The following is a 23,666-nucleotide window of genomic DNA, read 5'->3' as shown; positions in this document are numbered from 1 at the left end:
CTGGTTTTGATCACCATGGAAACAGAATAAAGTTCAACATAAATTATCTGTAACGCCTCCAGACTCTGTTCAATTTTATGAAAAGGAGCCTCAGAGTATTGGCCACTACTGTGAAACATGACCATGAATGTGTTAATTGCTAAAGATGGCACACATAAAATGCCCTTGCAAGTGATAAATTTTAGTGTCTCATACTCTGCTTCCAAAGTAACTTTCGTGTAAAGAAAGATACACAAATCAATTTTTAGATGTATCTCAACCATTCTTGGTTGGAAGGAACCACATGCTGTATATATATATTCATTTCTATGGACACATAAATATATACAATGAAAGAGAAAGAAAGGAATAAATGTAACAAGAGCTGTAACAAAGACAGTGCACTCAACTGTCATGCCACTTTTAAGTTTAAGGATTGCAAAGTGGATCACTGTAAAATTAAACTAGAGCTGTCACAGGAGTGACGAATACCCCCAAATGCCGCCTGGACACAGGAATGGCAAACCATTCCTTTGAAAAGAGGCCATAACTCCAGGTTACTGCACACTGCATCTTCTTTTATCATGCATGTATTGTTTGTCCGGAAACCGTTTTTCTATTTTCGTAACAGTGCACAAAAACCTTTACTCCACTGGCCCCATTTTCAATCAAAAGCATTGTCTTCACAGAGGCTGCCTATACAGCAAGTTTCATCACAATATCTCATGCCCAATTAAAGTTATGAAGCAGAAACCATTTTTCTCTTTTTAGTAACAGTGACCTTGACCTTGGCCCCACCAGCCCCAATATCGAACTTGACTTGTATCTTCTGATGTTACACCTGTGTACCAAAAATTTTTCAAATCTGTCTAGCCTTTCATGAGTTATCGTCCGGAAACCATGAAAACCGACAGACCGACAGACCGACCGACCGACAGACGGACCGACTGACCAACAAGCTCACTCCTATATACCCCCTCAAACTTCGTTTGTAGGGGTATAATTACTGGTACATGCAAAACCTTAACCAGAATTACTAAGTCAAATAATAAAGGGGCAAAATTTGAATTATGTGCAAGACAAGTTATCATACTTGATTACTTAAAGTGTCAATGCAATATATCAAGAACCTAAGTATTGACTTTTATGTGCTTAAATGCAAAACCGTAACCAGAATATCAATGTCTAATAATAAAGGGGCAAATTGAATACTACATACAAGATTATAAGTATCTTCCATGGCCGAGAGTCTAAGATAGGTTCATTCCGACCCGAGCGTAGGGTGTTTTGCGGAAACGAGGTTTACCGAGTAAAAATGTATTTTTTTGCTGAAACTCATTTGTGTTTAGTGAAAATAATTGCGTACAGATATGCAATAATTTGTGGTTGTCATGGATATTCGCGCAGTTATTCAGAGTATGTAAATGGTCTGATCGGTCTTAAAATAGCTCTAAGAAGAGTGTAGCATTATTTCTTAAAAGGTGCGTGAAAACTGTTTTCTGGTGACATTTGAAGCGAGAAATGATTAACTCGCGTTCGAAATATTGCCACCAGACAAGGTTTCCATGATGCGCTACAGACGACAGTTTCAACAAGGGAGGTAATTACAATGTGGTGACCATTAAAAGAAGTTCCATACGGGCATTTTATCTTTGCCCGTGGGCAAGATAAGAATTTCTAGCATGGTTAAATTAATGGATCTACTTATCTGAGGTGGGAGAAAAAGTTATCTAACTTGATTTATTAAGTAGGTTAGATGGCTGGGAGTCATTGTATTAAGTTAAACGTGTTTTATCAAGTAGTTGCTAAAATAGTAACCTATGTGTGCTAACATGAAAATTCTTGACCAGAATTTGGAAGTCGAAAAATAAAATCCAAAAATTTTATGCAAGATAGAATTTTTCTCCCACCTCAGATAAGTAGATCCAAAACTTTAACCATGCTTGAGATTCTTATCTTGCCCACCGGCAAAGATCAAACAAGTACCCGTATGGGACTTTTAATGGTCATCACATTGTAATTACTATTAATAAATTATTTACCGCTTCAATTGTCACCATTATTTTTTTTTCGAGCACCTTTCAAGAAATAATGCTTCAATCTCCTCAGAACTATTTAAAGACTGATTTGACTATTAACATAATCTGAATCACTGTGCGCATATCCATGACAACCATACACATTTATCTTTACTATGCACAAAAGAGTTCCAGCAAAAAACACATTTTTACTAAATTTTGTTTACCTGAGGTCGGAGAAAAAGCATCTACCATAGCCGCTCATGTTAGATAGGTTCATCCCAACCCTTGCGCAGGGTGTTTTGCGGAAACTCAGTAAACCTCGTTTCAGCAAAACACCCTATGCTTGGGTCGGGGTGAACCTTTCTTACACTCTCAGCCATGAAAGATACTGATAATCATACTTGGTCCTTAAGTAGGTTGGATAGTTGGGAACACTTAAAATTTAATAGAGTTTCAATGCAGTATTTGCTGAGATAATGACTTAAAGGTGCTTGCATGCAAAACCTTAACCAAGGTGGTGTTGACCCTATGGTGAGAAGTATAGCTCTTCTTCAAATATTTGAGCTAAACAATAGCCCTAAAGACACTTTTGTTCCTGTTCAGAACACACAAACACCTTTTTTCACTTGAAGCACTAAAAAGATAAGATTTATGCAACTGCATGTGATATTTACCTGTAAGGAAGGAAAACAATTCAGAATCTATCCAACATTTTAAACCCTGAAACAAATCATTTACAAGACATATGCAATATTTCTTTTCCATTTATGTAAACATCTTACCGCATGGACATCCAGCAAATCCACACTTAGGTCATACGGCTCCAAATTTATGAATTCAAACACCTGCAAAATATTACATTTCAAAACCATGATACATAAACTAGTTTATAATGAAACTAACAATGTATAGGATATCTTACAAATTACTATCAGGATAGTATTACAGGAAACCTTTCCATCAACTCATATATTGCCAAGAAGAGTTCATGAAAGTCAATTTCTTAATAATTGTTCATAAACGTTTATTGATAGATAAAAGCTACCAACACATGTACACACTTTTTATGATAACATACAGAATTAATTTGTGGCATTAAAGTGATACATGCATTAAAAGCTGCACTCTCACAATTTAATCATTCTGGCAACTTTGTACGTTCTTGTCTTGGAACGAGACAAATTTTGTGTTAATGTCTGAGACCCGTGATACTGCTGAAAAAAGGTCAGATCGCAGTATTTAATATTTACATTTGAAATTTAATGTTTTATGGCTCAAAGTGTTACTAACGCTTTAAAAAAAGAAATTTATACCAGTTTTCCTTATAATTAAGAACTGTTTTTTTTCTGCACATTTCTTTCAAATGAACATGGTTTTCTTCATAAGAACCATTAATTGTTTTCGATATTTATTCATCCTTTTTAGTGAATAAAAATAACTGTATTAATTGTGGTATTGCTTATTTGGGAGTAAGAGTGCATCTTTAAGCCTCACTTAATGGATGTCTTGGTCATTAGATTTTTCATAGCAAAATGAGGAGAGCAAATCTATTTTTAATAATTACTTCGAGATAAAAATAATTTTATTTATTTTTGCCAAAATAGCAGGTAGCAGCATGCTGCTAAGGACGCTGTGGTCGCTAAGCTGTTCGGTATGCTTCAGTTGTTTCAAACCACGCGCGAATCTGGCGCATGCGCATCGCGATCTCGGCCTTTCTCGTGACGAATGCTAAAGTAACCGGCCGATAATTCTTAGAAAATTCTTAGACACATTTAATATGCAACTAAATCCAGACCTTTAAATAATTTATACGTTCATCATGCCGGGAAGAGGTCGAGGGGTCAAGAGGCGGAGGACGAAGAAGCCATTAGTGGATCTCCCAAGCCTGGACAGCAATGAAAAAGGTAAAAAGACTGTTGATTTTGAGCAAATAATACAAGAATCAGGAATAATTTCTCCAGTAAAGTTGCCCCAAACCTATGTCTCCGATGCCCCTGTACCTTCTGTCCCTACTTTTAATGACACCCCTCTCCAATCTTTAAGCGATAATACCCTTCAACTACCATCCAACCCACAAATGTCCGGTCCTTTGGTATTCCCTAATGCCCCCGCACCAATTCGCCTTGCAGTTGACAATGTTTCCGCCCATATTCCAGATCAGATTCGTAATCAGATCATGAGGGGTGAGTTTGTCAACTTGGCATTGCTACTCAAAGGTTCAATTGAGTTGTCGGAATTTGTAAGTGGCTCGTCCCTTTTTGTTTCGGCGGACGGTCGTCTTGAAACAAGGGCAAAAGTCTGTAGAGAGAAAGTCCAGACATTCGTAAAGTGGACCGATGAATTTATAATTTTCATTTCTGTTTATATAACCGCGGAACAAAACAAGGGCAAAAGGCAGGAACTGTTGCAATACATGTGGAACATCCCCGAATGTGCCTTGCATCAAGGCGGAACCGCGTGGCGCACTTACGACGAGCAATTTATGTTAAGGCAAGCTATTGCTCCGGCATCCTGGGCCACCATTAATAATGATCTTTGGTGGTGCTGCATACAATTAAGACCTGTAGGTGGCAGACAAAGAACTCCGAATCATTCAATGCCAACTTGTAATTTTTACAATGCGGGATCGTGCATTTGGAACAATTGTAAGTTTGCCCACGTATGCTCAAAGTGTCGGCAAACCCATCCGGCAGTTAAATGCAATCAAAGGGCAGGTAGCGCGCCGTCCCCCTTTTTTCGTCCACCACCTCAATTCAGCCGAGCTGTTTTCAGACGTAACGGACATAATCACAACCAGATGGGGTCAAATGCCATGCAACAATAATGTTTATGATTTAGCACCTTCACCAGTTTATACAGGCTTTTTGAACCAATACTTGCTAAACTATGATGATTATCTTTCAAAATTTATTCTAGACGGTTTCACATTCGGTTTTAGTTTACAATATACAGGCGCTAGGCAGGAAAGAAACGCTAAAAATTGGAAATCAGTTGCCCCACACTCGCATATTGTCCAACAAAAAATAAACAAAGAAGTGTCATGCGGTCGTGTTGCAGGACCTTTTAGTAGTAAGCCTTTTAAAAAAATTATTGTGTCACCAATTGGCCTTGTTCCCAAAAAATCAGACGGCGAGTTTAGAATGATATATCATTTATTATATCCACAGGGTAGATCAATAAATGATTATACAGACCAGTTATTAACCTCTGTACAATACACAAGTTTTGACAAGGCGGTTGAGCTGATTCAAAATTTGGGAAAGGGGTGTAAACTTTTCAAAATGGACATAAAAAATGCACTTAAATTATTGCCCATCCGCCCTGAAGATTTTGAGCTTTTGGGATTCCAGTTTAGAGATAGCTATTATTTTGATAAGACCCTTCAATTTGGTGCATCTATAAGTTGCACAACGTTTGAAAAGTTTAGCACCTTTCTCGAACATTGTGTAAAGACCAAAATAACTTCCGGCGAGCTCATTCATTATTTAGACGATTTTATTGGTGGAGACAAAACAACCGAGCAATGCAGGCAACTAATGCAGGTTTTGCATTCAGTTATGCAGGACCTTAATGTTCCATTGGCTACAGAAAAAACCGAAGGTCCGACAGAAATTATTATTTATCTTGGGCTAGAGTTAGATTCAAATAAAATGACTGTTAGAGTGCCAAAAGACAAAATTGATGCACTTGTTTCAATGATCAAATATATTATGTCAAAACAAAAAGTCAGACTTAAGGAGCTACAATCCCTGATAGGCTCTCTTAAATTCTACTGTCGTGCTATTCCGGTTGGCCGACCTTACTGCAGACGATTAATTAATGCCATGTGCGGTGTTTCGAAACCATTCCACCGAATAAGAGTTTGTAAACCAATGAAACTTGATCTTGCCATGTGGTTATGGTTTTTTCAAAATTTCAATGGGGTTTCTGTTTTTCATGACCGTTTTTGGCAATCAAATGATGATGCCAACATATATACAGACAGTGCGGGCGGATGGGGTCTAGGATTTGAAATATTTTTCTGGGGTCAGTGGGCATGCGCAAAATGGCCCGAGGTTTGGCACTTAGAGGGCATAACTAAGGATATAACGGTGCTCGAGTTATTTCCCATTTTATTGGCTATTTTTATTTGGGGACCATTTCTTCGCAACATGAAAATAAGACTTAATTGCGACAATTTTGCTGTAGTGCACGTAATTAACGCGATGTCTTCTAAATCAGAACGAGTTATGTGCATACTTAAGCTCCTGACGCTTAAATGCTTACAGTTTAACATCATGGTAAAGGCATCACATTTACCAGGAACGGTAAACATTATTGCCGACTCGCTTTCTCGCTTCCAGATGACCAAATTCCGACAGTTGGCCCAAAACATGGATGCGGAGCCACAGCAAGTAATGGACCGTCTTTGGTAGGTCTTCAACGCCGAGCCAATGTCCTTTTGCACAACGCGGTGACAGAAAACATGAGAACGACTTATAATACTTCTTTAAACGCATTTGAGGGATTCCGTTCTGAATATAAGCTCCCTTGTTTTTGGCCCATCCCGTGCAGAAATTTATCCTGGTCTTTTCAAAATCCTGGGAATTTCCTGAGAATCTCATGATTCCTGGAGCAGGTATCCTGGTATTCCAGGCACACCAGGATTTTTTAGTTACCCAGAGACAAGGACAAGGACAATTCCAAGATACTCCAGGACTTTTCTTTTAGCAAATAAGATAACCAGGAATTTATAAGTCAACACCAGGAATTTTACATTCAAACTATCCTGAAAGTCAGGAATTTAGATAAATTCTCAAAAATTCAGCAACAAAACAAAATTCCTTGTTTATCCTGGTAGCTAGGAAACATTCAAAAGTTAAATTCCTGTTTTTCCTGCAATAGCAGGCATTATTCAAAAAAGAAGGTTTTGATTAGAATAACTTTATCTTCATTCTAATGAATAAAATGAAATTAATATGTAACTAATAACTAATTTAGAATACTGTCAAAATCATTTCAAACTCTAATATATATATATTTATATAAATATACAACTGTTTTTTTTATTGTATTATTCCTAAATAAAATAATGATATGTTGTTCTATCATACATTTACGGCAATTAACATTTATATTTAAATGAACAGAAAGTTAACTGCTGAAAGGTTATTATTGCTATGTGTTCAAGAATTTTTTCACTCTTCATGAGTCCAGTTGTTTCACATCCTGGGCTTATCAGCCCATTGAAAGGTCAGGCAGAAAGCTTCCCACAGAGATTTATCTCAGCCAATCAGCATCAGGTTAACATTCATTTGTGTAGGAAATTCAAATGTATGGAGAAGAAAGTAAACATGGTGGTTTCTGAAGCTTTTCATATTTTGGATGGATAAACCTTTTTCCAATTCATTTAAAAGGTAAGAACAGTTTCAACATGTATCTTTAATGCTATTACACAGTAAAAAGAACATAAATACAATATGGTTAGTGATTAAGTATAATGTTTTTGCAATTCTTTATCTGACAGCATTTAAACATTCTGTGTTATGCTCTCTTTTACCTTCATTAACACAATGTTGGGATGTTTTGAAGCCTCATGACTGTAACACAATGTGTGTAATTATATGAATATATGCAAGTGCTATTACATGAAAGTATAAGCTTCATTTAACTTTATATTCTCTTTATAATAGTTTTACAATTTTACAAATGAGCTATCATTAATTTATCATTGATGATCATGTGGGTGTGTATGTGCATTTTCCTATTATTTTAATACTATAGATGACCAATGTTGTGTCTGTGGTAAAGATGCCGATCCTGTGACCAAACAAGATATGATGGGAAAGTTGGAAAGCTAAAGAACATTAATGGCAATCCCTGCTCAACCACATGGTAGGTTGCTGAATATCTGTTATTTAATTTAGTTTTTAGTTTGCAAACTTTTTTTTTTTATAAATATGAATGTGAAGCATAAAGTAGAACTATTAATTATATAAGAACAATTACATTCCTGATTTATGTAATTAGCTATAAATTATGGCAATAAGCATATTAGGGCAACACTTTAAGGCAATTGCAAATTGAAAGTTTGTGCATGTAAAATGTAGTTTATCACTACCAAAGATTGAGCATTTATATCGAAGAATTCTAGGAACCCTTTTTATGTAAATATGTAGTTTAAACCTGTGTTTTAAGTTATTACTTTTTATTTATCTGCTTAAATTAAATTGGATATAACACACATGAAATCTAATGTAGAATCTAACAATGACCTTTGACCGATTGCTCTAACCTGATGAGGCCTATTTAAAGAAATTATAAAATATACAAATATTCATACTCTTTTCAGATGTGGTGCACAAAAGGTTCGGTGTAAACACAAGTGTCATCTAAATTGCGACTGGCTTATGCCTTGAGATCATATGCCAAAGGAACTTATCCAGCGAATAACAAAATTGAAATAATTGTTTGTTTGTAAAATAGTAAATCAATAAAAAGTGGAATAAAATTAATGTTGTGGTTTACTTTTGATGAAACTATAGATAAAATATGGTCCTGTATTTTTCTTGGACAAGAAAAAAACTACCGTCTCAAAAGAAATTCCTGGTCCTCAAGAATTTCCCAGAAATTTCCTGGTCCCAAGAAATTCTCAGGAATTTCCTGGTCCCAAGAAATTCTCAGGAAGTTCCTGGTCCCAAGAAATTCTCAGGAAGTTCCTGAGATCCTGGGTAATTCCTGAGAAAACCCTGGACCCAGGATTTTTTTGGCGAAATTTCAGTCCTGGAGTTCCTGGAAATTCCTGTTCCAATACCGTGCCTGGGTCCCAGGAAACCAGGAATTTCCTGAGAATTTCTCAGGATTTTTTATCAGGAAATTCCCAGGAAATTCTCAGGAATGTCTTGGTAATTTCTGCACGGGATACCAGAGCAACATATAATATTGTTTATTGCATACTGTCACGAAGCAAATTTTGATTCAGGTACAGTACGCACTTACATTTCGGGTATTAAATTTCAACATAAATTACAGGGGTTTCCGCTGTTAACAAGCTGCTCGAAGGCTATTCACAGGTCAAGGACGCCCATCGGCCCATTACAAAGCCTATTCTCGTTTCAATTATCGATGTGCTGCATATTGTTTGTTACGATTTATATGAAAGCAGGCTATTCCGCGCAATTGCAAAGCCTGTTATGCAACCAAGCGCGCGTTAAAGACATTCAAGTTGCGCCTGATTCGATGTATATTGTAATAACTCTATTAAAATCCAAAACAAGCCAAAATGGTCCCATAACACTTAAAATTCCGCAAGAAACTCGAAACCCCTGCCCTGTAAGAGCAATGCAAGACTACTTGGCAGTAGCACCTAGACAGGTGGCTGCATTTTCACATAGGAATGGCAAACCAGTCACACGACAACAAGTAACAGCAGTCTTACATAAATGCTTGAATCGCACAGGGCATAATGCACAATTTTTTCAGTCCCATAGTTTTAGAATCGGACGGCCATCGTTAAATTAGGTTGTTGGTCATCTGACTCATGTAAACATTATATCAGACTTTAAGGATTATCACATATAGGATTTTCTTTATTTAAACAGAGGTTTGGGTGCTAGGAGACTCCATTCCACATTGGGTCGGTGTTTGGGCGCAGGCGAGGGGCATTCCCAATCTAAAACTCCAAACTACGATCGGCTGGTGGGGGGTTGGTGGCCTAACCTGGTCCAGGTTCCGGCGGGCGGTGGAAACACAGGTGTTCTTTGGTACCCCGCCAAAAAATATCGTAATTCACCTTGGTGGAAATGATATCCAGAATGACCCTCTAGTTAAAATCTGTAATGCCGTCACTAAGGAAATAAAATACTTAAGATTGGCCTTCAAATACCCAAGCAATATTAATTCGGGTAGATATTATCGATAGAATTCAGTGGAAATTAAATCCTAACAGTAAAGCAATTGAGTGAAAACGGGCTCGTATAGATCAGTATGGTAGGAGCTGGGTCCGTTCTACCGAACGGTTCGATACACTAGTGCTTGACATCGATACAGAAACACCTGGGTTTTATCGCCAGGACGGTGTTCATTTGTCGGAAGTAGGGTTGGAGTTTTATCTAGACGCACTTAAAGACGTCATCGCGGAATATCTTTGATAATGCAATGGACGCAAATATAATTATCATTCGCTGTTTTCATCAAGCAGAATTTTGAAGGATAAATTTCATTAAAAATTTATTTTGCCGTAAAATTCTGCCGGGCTGTGAGGCTTATTAACTTCTATGCAGTTATATAAAAATTTTGAAAGCATTTATTTAAAAAACATTCAATGGGCTGTGGATTCACGCGATGGTAAGAGGGGCTAAGGGTCCAACGTACTTTCCGTAGCAACGAATCCTAAACCCACTTTATTATATTAATGTAAACATTCATAAATTATAATTAACGCATTACATACGTTTACGTTGGCTGTACGTGTTATGTGTTGTGTATCCATGTATTAATGGCTGGTGGTATTGGTTTGCCAGCCAAGTGTCCATGTTATGTGTTAAGTGTGCAATCGCACAGGTGGTATAATATATGTCTTTTGCCCAGACCTGCATGGCCGGCTGTTTACTCAGCCCTTTGTCCATGTGTCAGGTTTGGGAGTGCCGGTGGTATTTGTTTGCTGGCACGTTTTGTGTAAAATGTTATCATTACGGCCGTGACACCAACTACATTAAATTAAACATTTCATCACGCCTCAATTCCTGGCAGGGTTTTACGTCAGGTATCCACGGCCTTGACGCCACTCAATGATTTATTTACTATATGACATATCAAATCTGCTGGTGTTGTTACTCGTAATGAATAAAAAGAACTGAAATGTTTATTCGTTTATTTATTTCGCATCATAAAATAATACTAAACATTGTTTTTGCTAATTTATTTCAAAGGCCAAAGGTATTTCACTGCCATGCTGAACGTGACAACATCTCACACTTACTTGATCAGACTTCTCTTGAAGAGCACAACTCTTAAAGAGTGAAGGTTGGCTGAGATACAGCGTCTGTAATCATTGTTTTTATCAAAAATGCCAAAATAATTTCCAATGTCTTCGGGAAGATATTTCAATTTTAAGTGCCACTATTTAATACACGATCATGATTTGCTTGATTGTGTTGTTTTCATGCAAACTTATTTTGATACAAAAAAACATTTTGTACCATTTTATACATAATAGATAGAAGACAGATTGTTTAAGCAGAAAATGACCAAGACATCAATTAAGTGGAGCCTAAAAAAAAGGAAAACCTTTGATAGGAAGCAGGATGCATATATTTAAGTCTAATTGTATAATTTTTCTACACGGAACGACTAACAAGAGCACCACAGAGCAAATGTTGTTATCAGTCAAAAAGGGGCATAAATCAAAAAAGAAATCCCAGCCCAAATTATGGGCCTTGATACACTTCACCCTCTGAAAACATGTTTACTAAGTATTATGTACATATCTTGAACTGGTTTAGCCTTATGGGCAAGGTATAAGTTCTTGCTTTACAAAGACACTGGCAATGTCATTAAGGCAATCGCAAAACCTTGACTTTTCTATGAAAACCAAAAACCTCATAGAAATGAGTCCCTTTCTTGGTGAGTTAGTCATTTAACTGCAAACAAATGTTATTTTCTTAGACAAACAAAGATGGGACTGACCTCTTTCAGGGTCATGACCTTGCCATTTTTGTCCTTGCAGACCTCTTCGTTCGGAAATGTTCGGATCTTCTTCTTGATGAACCGTAGCAGGTGCTTCTGGTTCATGCACGAGGAAGCATGCACGTGAGTGTCAACCTGGAATAGTATGAATATACTGAGATAAGCATGCATGTGAGTGTCAACCTGGAATAGTATGAATATGCTGAGATAAGCATGCATGTGAGTGTCCACCTGGAATAGTATGAATATGCTGAGATAAGCATGCATGTGAGTGTCCACCTGGAATAGTATGAATATGCTGAGATAAGCATGCATGTGAGTGTCCAACTGGAATAGTATGAATATGCTGAGATAAGCATGCACGTGAGTGTCCACCTGGAATAGTATGAATATGCTGAGATAAGCATGCACGTGAGTGTCCACCTGGAATAGTATGGATATGCTGAGATAAGCATGCATGTGAGTGTCCAACTGGAATAGTATGAATATGCTGAGATAAGCATGCATGTGAGTGTCTACCTGGAATAGTATGAATATGCTGAGATAAGCATGCATGTGAGTGTCCACCTGGAATAGTATGAATATGCTGAGATAAGCATGCACGTGAGTGTCCACCTGGAATAGTATGAATATGCTGAGATAAGCATGCACGTGAGTGTCCACCTGGAATAGTATGAATATGCTGAGATAAGCATGCACTTGAGTGCCCACCTGGAATAGTATGAATATGCTGAGATAAGCATGCATGTGAGTGTCCACCTGGAATAGTATGAATATGCTGAGATAAGCATGCATGTGAGTGTCCACCTGGAATAGTATGAATATGCTGAGATAAGCATGCATGTGAGTATCCAACTGGAATAGTATGAATATACTGAGATAAGCATGCACGTGAGTGTCAACCTGGAATAGTATGAATATGCTGAGATAAGCATGCACGTGAGTGTCCACCTGGAATAGTATGAATATACTGAGATAAGCATGCACGTGAGTGTCCACCTGGAATAGTGTGATTTCACTGAGATAAGCATGCACATGAGTGTCCACCTGGAATAGTATGATTTGACTGAGATAAGCATGCACGTGAGTGTCCACCTGGAATAGTATGATTTTACTGAGATAAGCATGCACATGAGTGTTGACTTAGAAATTAACTTATAAAGATTTACTTATAAAGATGAAGATGGTTACTTCTAACTTTGAGGGGCTAATATCTTAGAGGCATAGGTGTCATTCAATGCTGGAAATTGGTACTGTGTATGTTTTTCAAAGGTTAATGACTCTCCAACAAAACTGATGTTTCATTTCAAAGATATAATGGACATTTTTCAAAAAAATGCCAAAAAAAAAAATTAGCGACATCCCCTATCTACATAAAATCATCTTCAAAAAATGAGAGTAAAAACCCTTGTGAAGCCATATTGTTGTATTAAACAAGGCTAACTCATTTTACTTGTTTATGAAATCTCCTGGAACAGTTTAAAACCATTGTATCAAATGAATACTCTGTTTGCTTAAAATTTCTAACAAGGCATAATTCGTTGTAGTTATGCAGGATTATCATTCTTGTAACTTAATGTTAAATCATGAAAATGGTTTCACTCGCACACCAAAATTTGTTTGGCCCAAATCATTAGTACAAGTCATTGACTTGGTCTGTTGGTGTCATGACCAGGTTTGAATATCTCACTTAAACATTCTTTTACAACTCCTGTACCTTTCTGATGTTATAGAAATCCCGATGTGGCACGGATCTTTGAGCGGCAGATTCTTTCAGCTCGTTTAGTAAGACATGCAGTTGAAACTTTCCCGACAGGTAGCTCAGTCGTCGAAAACAAAATGACTTCCTGAAACATATAAAACCTCTGATAATGTTGTTTCAAATATTCTGTACAAATGTCAGTCTGTAAAAGAAGTGTGAGTTGATATTTATCGGAAAATTCTTTACTAAATCTGCCTTGAACTTGCTGGAAGCAGATGGTCTTTTTTTATTAATATTTGTTCTCAGTAGACGTGGCATAACTGGGCCAGCATTGAATTTTTTTGACAACCAACTTCACTATTGTTAAGATGCTTTTATTTTGTGACATTTATTTTTTAAAATTTCATAGGTTTTTAATTGAAGCCCTAAAAAGCGCTGAAAATTAAAGCTTCATCAAATTCAAAGTACAATATATGGAACAAGAGCACCGCGAAACGGAGCATTATACGCCCGAAGAAGATTCGGCTTGAGGTCTTTAATAAACATTTAGGTTATGCTAGTATACTGCTTACTACGTGTGAAGTGTTTACAACAAAGGCTTAAACTTCCAATATTGAAACGGAATTGCTAACGCCCCCCAGTGAAATTAGCCTTTGAGGTACGGACCTGGAAAGCATGCTTGACAAATCCTTTTAATGTAGAGATGATTTGCATAAAGTTATTTGAAAATTGCTTTAGTAGTAACCCAGTTATGGCCTAGACATGGAATTGCTAACGTCCCCCCCCCCCCATGGTGATTCTAGTGTTTGAGGTATGGACCTGGAAATTGCGCGACACATCCTTTTAATGTAATGATGCTTTGTATAAAGTTATTTGAAAATGACTTTATTAGTGACCAAGTTGTGGCCCTGACACGGATTTGCTAACGCACCCCCATGGTGATTCTAGTCTTTGAGGTATGGACCTGGAAATTGCGCGCGGCACATCCTTTTAATGTAGTGATGATTTGTATAAAGTTATTTGAAAATCGCTTTATTAGTTACCAAGTTATGGCCCGGACACGGAATTGCTAACGGACGGACAGACGGACAGACAGACGATGGAGGCCATAACATAATACGACCCTTCGGGCGTATAAAAAGGCTATGACAATACCTCATTTTTTTTTTCAATTGCCTAAAACAAATAAATATCTTTCACCATTCATGCAGCCTGACTGAGTGTAGGATTTCCTGATATGGTACGGAAAACATATGATTTTTTTGTTTTTTTGCATACATTAAATTTTGCATTTGTGTAAAAAAAAAATGACATTTCATTAAATTACATGTACCATAAATGACTGGTTATATAAGACAACAGGGGTTATAAGACGCAGGCAAAAAATCAGTGAAAAACTTAAGAAAAAAACTTTTAATCTATGTTTTGGGTTTTAGGATGCACAGAAAAAATGTTAAAATTGTCTGCCACCATCAGCCACCATGTTTGTTGACAGTGACTTAATTTCTTGTTTTTCGAGAAAATGACAATGGTTACTTTAAACCATGCAATACTAATACAAAGCAAAATGTTTTGTAAAGCGATAACCTTATATTGTACGTGTTTGTTCTCAAAATGTCAACACTTACAGGAAAGTATAAAGAACATGGCAAAGTGCGAAAAAACAAGACTATTATCACAACAGTTTGTACTATTGGTATGTTAAACTGCTTTAAGGCAGTACTAGTTTGAGACGCAAGTGACATCCCTTTCTACATAAATCTAAACAAACTAGTATTTTCACCATTCATTTCTCTGAAGGGCCAATTTTGGCCTGAAATCGATCTGAGAAAAAATGTCAAAAGCTTGTTATTCTTTGTAAGACGCAGGCATTCTTTTACATCGAAATCTGAGGGAAAAAAAGTGTGTCTTATAACCAGCAATTTACGGTACAACATTTCATTGTGATGTCACAACATGCAGTAATTTCAGTTAAATGGTAAAATCATAGTCCCTATGAAACATCTCCATTCAAAAGATGATTTATCTCATTTTGGAATGATAATTCTTGCAAAAATACCCATTCAATTTCACTGTATAGAATTATAACAAGTATATACTAAAAGAAATATGAAGTGGCGCCTTGTTGTGCACCACTCATTTGGCATGGGATTTTACAGCATGTCCATATTTACCGTAGACGCCGTCCCCGTGTGCAAAAATAATGAATGGCTCTGGTGGATGCAAGATTAGACAGACAATACTGAAACTGATTATGCAATGATCACTTACAAGGGTCCATCCATGATGAAGCAGTACATGAGGTTCTGGTCACTCAAGAATGTCTTCACATCACAGTATGGCCACTCAAATGGCTCGTCTTTTGCCATTCTCTCTTCGTCTTTATACACCTGCTCAAAGATTTTTTTTATGAAACTAGTTGTAAGACATTGCCATTTCTGTTCACTTTCAAAAGATGTATGTGTATGGGAAAGAGAAAAATTGCGTAATAAAATTATTCTTACTAGATAAGAAATGCCTATGCCAGACACATACATCAAAAATACCTCAACTATCAAATAAGAAAACGTCATGAAAGTTTTAATAAATTCTTAATGTTTATAGCCAGACTGTACAAGTGTGGCTATATATGGAACCCCCTGGGATACATTACCTTAACGACCCCTTTGCTCATCTTCAGACTACAGCCCACCCCCTCCGGTAGCTCCACCTTGAATGGATCACCAAGTGTTTTTGGGGCGTTGATCGGGTGCTCTGGAGACAACAAGGGACATTCTGTTCTCATATCCTGAACTAAATGTTTATGGTTTTATCTAAAACCTAACACAATATCTGCAATACCGTATATACCTCAACAAAAAATATTTTTGAATATTTCTTTTTCTTACATTTATATCATAAAAGGAGGGGTATGTTGCACTTTAATCTGAAAGTTAGTTTTAAAACCAATAAAGATTTAAGAACAAAGGTAATATAAACTAGCAAAATTATCTGAAAAGAATAACCAGGGGGCAATATTGTCCAGAGATGGTGATCTATTTGTACACAATTTTAAATATCCTTGACAGATACTGACACCTGTGTATATAATATTAAATCTGCAAATTCTGCAAATATATCAATAGAAGAAAAACTTTGTGTTTATTTATATCATTAAAATCTTAAAGAAATCTAAAGATAGAAAAATCCAACATTTCATTTTGAGAAAGTGTTTGAATAACTACATTTTTATCTACTCTTATAAATAGCTTCTTCTAATTTTAATCAAACCAATCAACCTACATTACAAAATTTCATGCCTAAAGCTGCTCTCTCACAGATTGAATGTTTTGACAACTATTTCGGCAAGTCGGATGTGTCGCCTGATGAATTATTTACTGTCAACATTATAGCTGTAAGATTGGCATTTTATACATTTATACACATTGATGTTGCCATTTAACTTTCAAGTGTAGGTGGCATTTGAACTGAAGGTAACAGCATTAAGCCAGACAAAAATTAACAAGGAAAGTTAAAATGGGCAATAACTCTAACAAGAGCCGTCGTAAGACAGCGCGCTCGACTACGCCGCTTTGACTTAGAATACAATAACGATGTAATAATACCAAGATTGATCTCTTTATGTCAAACCTAACTAAAATTATTCAATACATAGGGTGACTTTGATGCTGCCCTCCCACCAGCCCGCCCAAACAATGACGCAAGTCAATCAAAAAACTTAATTTCCCATTACAAAAATGTGGTTAAGAATATACAAATATGCCTTTCAAAGGAAATAAAAAAAAATAAAAAAAAATAAAATTAAAAAAATCAAGGGCCATAATTTGTATTTAGGTTTAAAACAGAGTTATGTTTCTTGTTGTAAGATGGTCGTAAATAATTTTGAATTTTATTAAGTGCATCTAATAAACGGTATAGAAGTTTTTTTTTATTAAAATCCCAACTTGCCCTTAACTTTTACTTGCCTAAAACTTTAACCTAAGTCAATCAGGGGCCATAACTTGTATTAAGAATATGGAGTTATGTAACCTCATTGGGTGATGGTCCTGAACAATTTTGTGGAGTATTAAGTCAATTGAATGAATGGTATAGAAGTTATTAAACAATATCCCAACCTGCCCTAAAACTTTAACCTAAGTTCCATAGTCAATCAGGGGCCATAATTTGTATAAAAGATAATATGGAGTTATCTAACCTCATTATGTGATGGCTCTGAACATCTGTGTGAAGTATTAAGTCAAGTGAATGAATGGTATTGGAGTTTTAAGTGAAAATCCCAACTTACCCTAAAACTTTAACCTGCCCTAAAACTTTAACCTAAGTCAATCAGGGGCCATAACTTGTATTTAGGATAATATGGAGTTATGTAACCTCATTGTGTGATGGTCTTGAACAACTGTGTGAAGTATTAAGTCAATTGAACATATACTATAGAAGTTATTAATAAATATTCCAACTTGCCCTAAAACTTAACCTAAGTTCCATAGTCAATCAGGGGCCATAATCTGTGTAAAGAATAATATGGAGTTATCTAACCTCATCATGTGATGGCCCTGAACAACTGGGTGAAATATTAAGTATTGAATGTAGGGTATTGGACTTATAAGTGAAAATCCCAACTTGCCCTAAAACTTTAACCGGACGGCGACGCCTGGGCGAGTAGTATAGCCCACCTATTCTTCCAATAGTCGAGCTAAAAATATGGAAGCAAGAGTTACAGTTCTTGTGCACTGCACCTGCCCTCAATGAGATTTATCTACCTTTTAAGTTTCAAGTTGATACCTCTTCTATTCTTTAAGATATGCCCTTGACAAAATTTAAGCTTGAAAATTAACAAAGGGCAATAACTCTAAACATATAGTTGCAAGAGTTACCGTTCTTGTGCACTGCACTTTCCCTCAATGAGATCTATCTACATATGAAATTTCAAGTTGATAACTCTTAAAGATATGCCCCGGACAAAATTTAAGCTTGAAAATTAACAAAGGGCAATAACTCTAAACATATAGATGCAAGAGTTACCGTTCTTATGCACTGCAATTGCCCTTCATGAGATCTATCTACATATGAAGTTTCAAGTTGATACCTCTTACATTCTACAAGATATGCCCCAGACAAAACTTAAAGCATGAAAATTAACAAAGGGCAATTACTCCGAAAATATGGAAGCAAGAGTAACAGTTCTTATGCTCTGCACTTGCCCTAAATGAGATCTATCTACGAATGAAATTTCAAATTGATACTTCTAATAGTTTACAAGATATGCCCCGGACAAGCGAAAACGGGACGCAACCGCCGCCGCCCCCGACAAAATTAACCCCTATATGCCGCCTTATCAGGCGACAACAAAAATGATGTTTTATGCATTTTTCTTAAAGCGCTAGTAACGCAATTAAACTTTAGTTTTCTAACTTAAAAAAATAAAGTAAATATGAAAATCTGAGATCTGATCTTTTGTCAGCATTCTTATATCACTGGTTTGCATATATGTACACAAAAGTTGGCTCATTCCAAGACAAAAAATAAAAAAGTTGTCAAAACGGTATATCTGTGAGAGAGGAGCTTTAACAAGGGTAACAATTTGGTGCAATGGAATGGGTAAAATCCTGTTATTTTAGAAAAAGGCACACACTAAAAATTTGTTAATGCCAAATACAAATAAATCACTCTACAGCGCTTATACCATGTCCAAACGTTCCAACAGTGGTTCTGGTAAACTTACATCAGCTGAATATGGGGGAGTTTTAGGGGCCTATAAGTTACTATAATTGTTTGAGAAAATGATACAACTCAATTTCATGCAATTATAAGGTAGTCCAGGATGCTCTACCTTTAAATACCTACCGTATTATATCATGCATAAGACGCACTTTTTTACCCCCAATTATCGTCTTAAAAATTGCCTGCGTCCTTTCTATGCTATTAGAATTTCATCTATTTTTTTCCAAGTCCATTTCAGGTCGAAAATATCGGACCGGGGAAGAACGCGGTAATAGTAAGTATCTGTACTGCGTCACCGAAGTGAACAACTGGCATAGGTAAAATCATGCAAGTTAACACACGCAGAAATATATTGAATGTTTACTTTAAAATGATTTATTGAGAAATAAATTGAAAACAAACACGAGTGTTTACTTTTTTTACAAAAGGGACGCTACTCACAAAAACTCGATGTGAGTCAGCACTTTAACTGGATTGAGTTATAACGGCAACGGAAAATCGGAAAGGAGGTATTTATCAATTAATCGTTGTTCATGATTTTAATGTTTCGATATTTTACAAAACATTTTGTTGTATGTTACTGTTTTAAAAAAATAATAAAGGAATGTGCATAACGCAAAGTAGCATTATTGTCACTATCAAATCTTTTCAAATGTGCGAAGGTGTGAAAAACACCCGCTGTCTGTCATTAGAAAAACATCAATAGAACAAGCTATTGCGATGGTAGTACCGTATTGTTGTTTGTTCGCACTTTACCCGAGGTGCCTTCTGCTGGCAAGGCTAATTACCGACACGCAATAATTATGCTGACATGCTTTAATCCGCGCAGCGACAAGCCTTATCAAAACAATCATTAGTTTTGACAATACACAGTTTTGCAACGGTTGCAACGGTTGACTGTCATTCAGAAGGCATGTCGGGAGATGCAACGGTTGCAACGGTTGACTGTCAGTCCGAACTAGTCTATTACAGCATTTATATAAGTCTTATATTATGCGTGAATGTTCTCAAAATGTCAAGACATATATCATTGTTGTGTACGTTTAAATATCGAAATACACAAGACACTTATCGAAATATGCCTTTTATACATTTTTTTTTTTTACTTTAATATATGTTGTATTATTAATACTTTACCAACCTCAATTTTTTGGCTCCGATTTTGACATTTTTCCGCTGCGTCCTATCTTATATATTAAGGGGTTTTACCCGTTTTCTCAACGATTTTTTTGCCTGCGTCCTATCTATGCTGGCGTCCTATACATGATATAATACGGTACATCGTTGTATCATTCATTATATCCTAGACTTTTCCATTTCTTAGAGCATTGTGCAATCCATGTCTGTTTACATAATCATGTGAAAAACATGCCTGCTTTACCATGTAATTCATGTTCACAAACCCATCTTGTCCATTGGTTTAGAAGCATGTTGAAACCTTACTGGATTGAATATACAAACTGCTCAGGTGAATTTGTTTAGTAACCACAATATGAGCATTATATCTAAGGACTGGTTCAAGACCTTCCAAAAAAATTCTCTTCTTAAAAATCATCGTGTAAAAATACTAATAAAACGTGGTATTGTTTATGTTTTCTTGTCATTAAATAATCTCTCATTGCTCTTTGATGATACAATTTAATTTATTTTATTTTTTTGTCTTGAGGAAAATGCTGTCGAATGTTGGAATCCAGACTCCAAACTCCAGACATTTCTCTCCTGGATTGTCTTCCAATCATTATAATATAACAGTAACACAAACAAGTTAATCATTATATTTACCAACATTTACAGTATGTGGCACATGTTTGCGGGATAAAACACAGGCATTTCATGTAAACTTGATAATAAAAAATATCAAGTAGTTATATATATTTTATTGAATGATTCATTTGTATTTTCAATCTTTTAGATTAATTTGAAGCAAACCTGGTGTGTGGCTATATCATGGGTGCATGCACGTAGTCGTTAACCAGAAAATAACAGTCTTAAATATGGCCTCTACCATTATTACCATTTATAAACAACACTGTGGACTTTGTTTTCAGTCCTCATCTTTAGTAACATATCCCCTCAAGCTCCCCGATATGCAGCTGATGTAAGTATACCCATACCACAAACACATTTAAATGCTTGGACACGTAGACTTATTAATACCAAGACGTGTAGGCATTCAAAGCAATTGGGTAACCAAATATATTTCTTTGTTAACCACACTTCTTCTGCAATATCATCAATGAAGTTCAAAGCAATATAAAACTTTTGAATAATTAAAACAATGAAGCAACATTTAACACTTAACAAAGTATGCTTAAATATTGAAATCATACTTGTATAAACATTAATAGATACCAGACTTTGAAATTCTATACATATGTTATTTTTGAGAAAAAAAAGATATCAGCATGCAAATTTAAGAATTAATAAAAAAAAATGACTTAACATATATTTTTTGTTGGAAACTGTTTTCCTATAACAAAGGATGGTTACCCATAGAAAAAACTTAGCAAGCTTAAGTACCTCTCAATCGTTGCAAATCTGTAATAGATTAATGTTATCAACTCTAAGAATTCAATAGCATATTATTTTGTTCGTGGCAGACCTAAAAACACAAGACAAAACTGTGTTATTTTCAATGGAAAGCAAACCTGAAACCCCATTACGATTTGGGAAAAGCATCAGATTGTTTTGAACATTTTTAAGACAAAAGCCCTCAATTGCTTTCTCCATTTGTATCTCGATTTATGCAATCACACATAAAGGATGTGCCTAAATGCCTCATACTATTAATTTTAAGCTTTGAAGTTTCCTAAAACTCTCACATACTTGCAGATGAATTTGCAATGTGCCATTTTAAAAATCTTCAGCTAAGAACTCCCTTAACTGTTATCCAACCTTAATGCATAACATCATATATATGAATAGGAATATATATATATATATATATATATATAGCAGCCAAGTATTGAATTCTCATTTTAACTCTGCCTATCATACAACATTTCTCAGAGTACACGTACCTTCGAGTAACTTCTTGTCTGTGCTGATGCCCTCTGAGAGAGCCTGGAACTCCTCCTTGTCCTCGAGACACTGGAGGAAGCGTGCAGTAATGGTAGGGAAACTCTGCTGGGCCATCGCCATGTACTTCTCCCGGATCATCAACGCCTTCACCAGGCTCTGAGATGCCAGCTCAAGGTCCTTCTGGGGTACCTAAACATACAACAGTTTCTTCATGTAGTTCAAGGGAATATGGGAAACACATTGGTATTCTGGTAATAGAAACATCATTCTAGATGAGTTCCCATTTCAAAATATGTTTATAACACTAGCAAGAAATTTTAATTAATAATAAGGAAAACAGCTACCAACAACTAAATGTAGTCTGATGTTTTAGCATTTTTGAAGACATTGAAACATCTTATGAGTGTAACATAGCACATGTGTTTTACTTTTAAGTTAGTAAAATAGCATCAGTTGTGTTTAATGCCTAAAAAAAATAGATAACATATCATAACCTTATTTTGAAATTAATAGAAAATATGGATATGTTTTTGGAGCGCATTCTAGGAAAAAAAACAAAATAGTTTTTTAACTTCGCGGAACAAACCAGAAACATGTTAGTTTGAAACCATGCATAGTGGGGGAAATGTTCATCTTCAAATTTATCTTCATGCCTTTAATTCACCTTCCTTCAAATTCTCACAAGTAACAATTTTCCCAAAACTTACCGGGCCAGAAAATTTCTAAATAGAAACATGAGAAAAAAATTAGAAGTTTCTTTTTTTATAACACTGGTTTTACCATCTGTAACAAAGAGAACTTTAGTATAACAAAGCAATGTGGTCACAATAATGTGATAAATGTCCCCAATTTCGCATAGCCAAATTGACCACTAAGCTAATAATATCATCTACAATAAAGCAAAAGTACAAACAGACAACACTGCCACAAATCAATGTGATGTAGTTGGACCATTGCATAATCCAAAAGGAACATAATTACAGCTCTTATTCAAAGCTTTGCTTTTTCACTGAGATTCAGGTGCATTTGAATGAGACTATCAGAATCTTTTATCAACACAAAACATCTTACAGTACAACAAAACCAAACAAAACAAAAGTGACATCGATGTTTTACAAGAGCACAAATTGAACGCATGACACACCTTCCCATGGTGCTCTACAACTGTGTGGAGTTTGATTGAATTCCCATTAACAGTTAAGACAAATAATGGTGTTTATATATTGTATAATGTTGACCTCTAAGTGGGACTTTTGACCTTTGAGATAAAAGTGACACTTACTTATGGTGCTCTACTATTCTGTGAAGTTTAAATGAAATTAGGGAAGTAAAACTTATTGCTGAGACAAGAATGTCACGGATGGACACACGGACGCACTGACAGCAAGACGGTGCAACTACTGTATGCCACATTTTGGGGTCATAAAACCAAAAAAATGCTACAGAATTTACAGGATCTTATCTCTCAACAACTACCATATTTCTGACAGTCCTTACCAGTAAATTTTGACTGGTCTGACTTAATAATGGCGTCGGTCTGTCTGATGGACAGTTTT

General features: G+C 36.0%; 1 protein-coding gene across 11 annotated transcripts in view; it reads right to left on the bottom strand.

Moving 5' to 3' along the window:
• Window positions 1-23,666, bottom strand: part of LOC128233936 (AMP deaminase 2-like) — a 68,524-nt gene that overhangs the window by 21,623 nt on the left and 23,235 nt on the right. For 6 of the 11 annotated variants that reach the window (XM_052947825.1, XM_052947826.1, XM_052947827.1 and 3 more), the window contains 9 exons: window positions 22,818-22,832; window positions 22,110-22,299; window positions 21,610-21,627; window positions 16,022-16,122; window positions 15,640-15,758; window positions 13,384-13,513; window positions 11,667-11,801; window positions 10,960-11,022; window positions 2,783-2,845 (listed from right to left, as the gene is read on the bottom strand). In XM_052947825.1, the coding sequence (XP_052803785.1) occupies window positions 2,783-2,845; window positions 10,960-11,022; window positions 11,667-11,801; window positions 13,384-13,513; window positions 15,640-15,758; window positions 16,022-16,122; window positions 21,610-21,627; window positions 22,110-22,299; window positions 22,818-22,832 (834 nt within the window). The remainder of the gene's footprint in view (window positions 1-2,782; window positions 2,846-10,959; window positions 11,023-11,666; window positions 11,802-13,383; window positions 13,514-15,639; window positions 15,759-16,021; window positions 16,123-21,609; window positions 21,628-22,109; window positions 22,300-22,817; window positions 22,833-23,666) is intronic. The other 5 variants (XM_052947835.1, XM_052947831.1, XM_052947830.1 and 2 more) reach the window with 5 other exon arrangements.

Source organism: Mya arenaria, chromosome 5 (genome assembly GCF_026914265.1).
Source record: "Mya arenaria isolate MELC-2E11 chromosome 5, ASM2691426v1".
NCBI classification, from domain to species: Eukaryota; Metazoa; Mollusca; class Bivalvia; order Myida; family Myidae; genus Mya; species Mya arenaria.
Note: the sequence above shows the minus strand (reverse complement) of the source record. Positions and strands in the feature narration are given on the sequence as shown.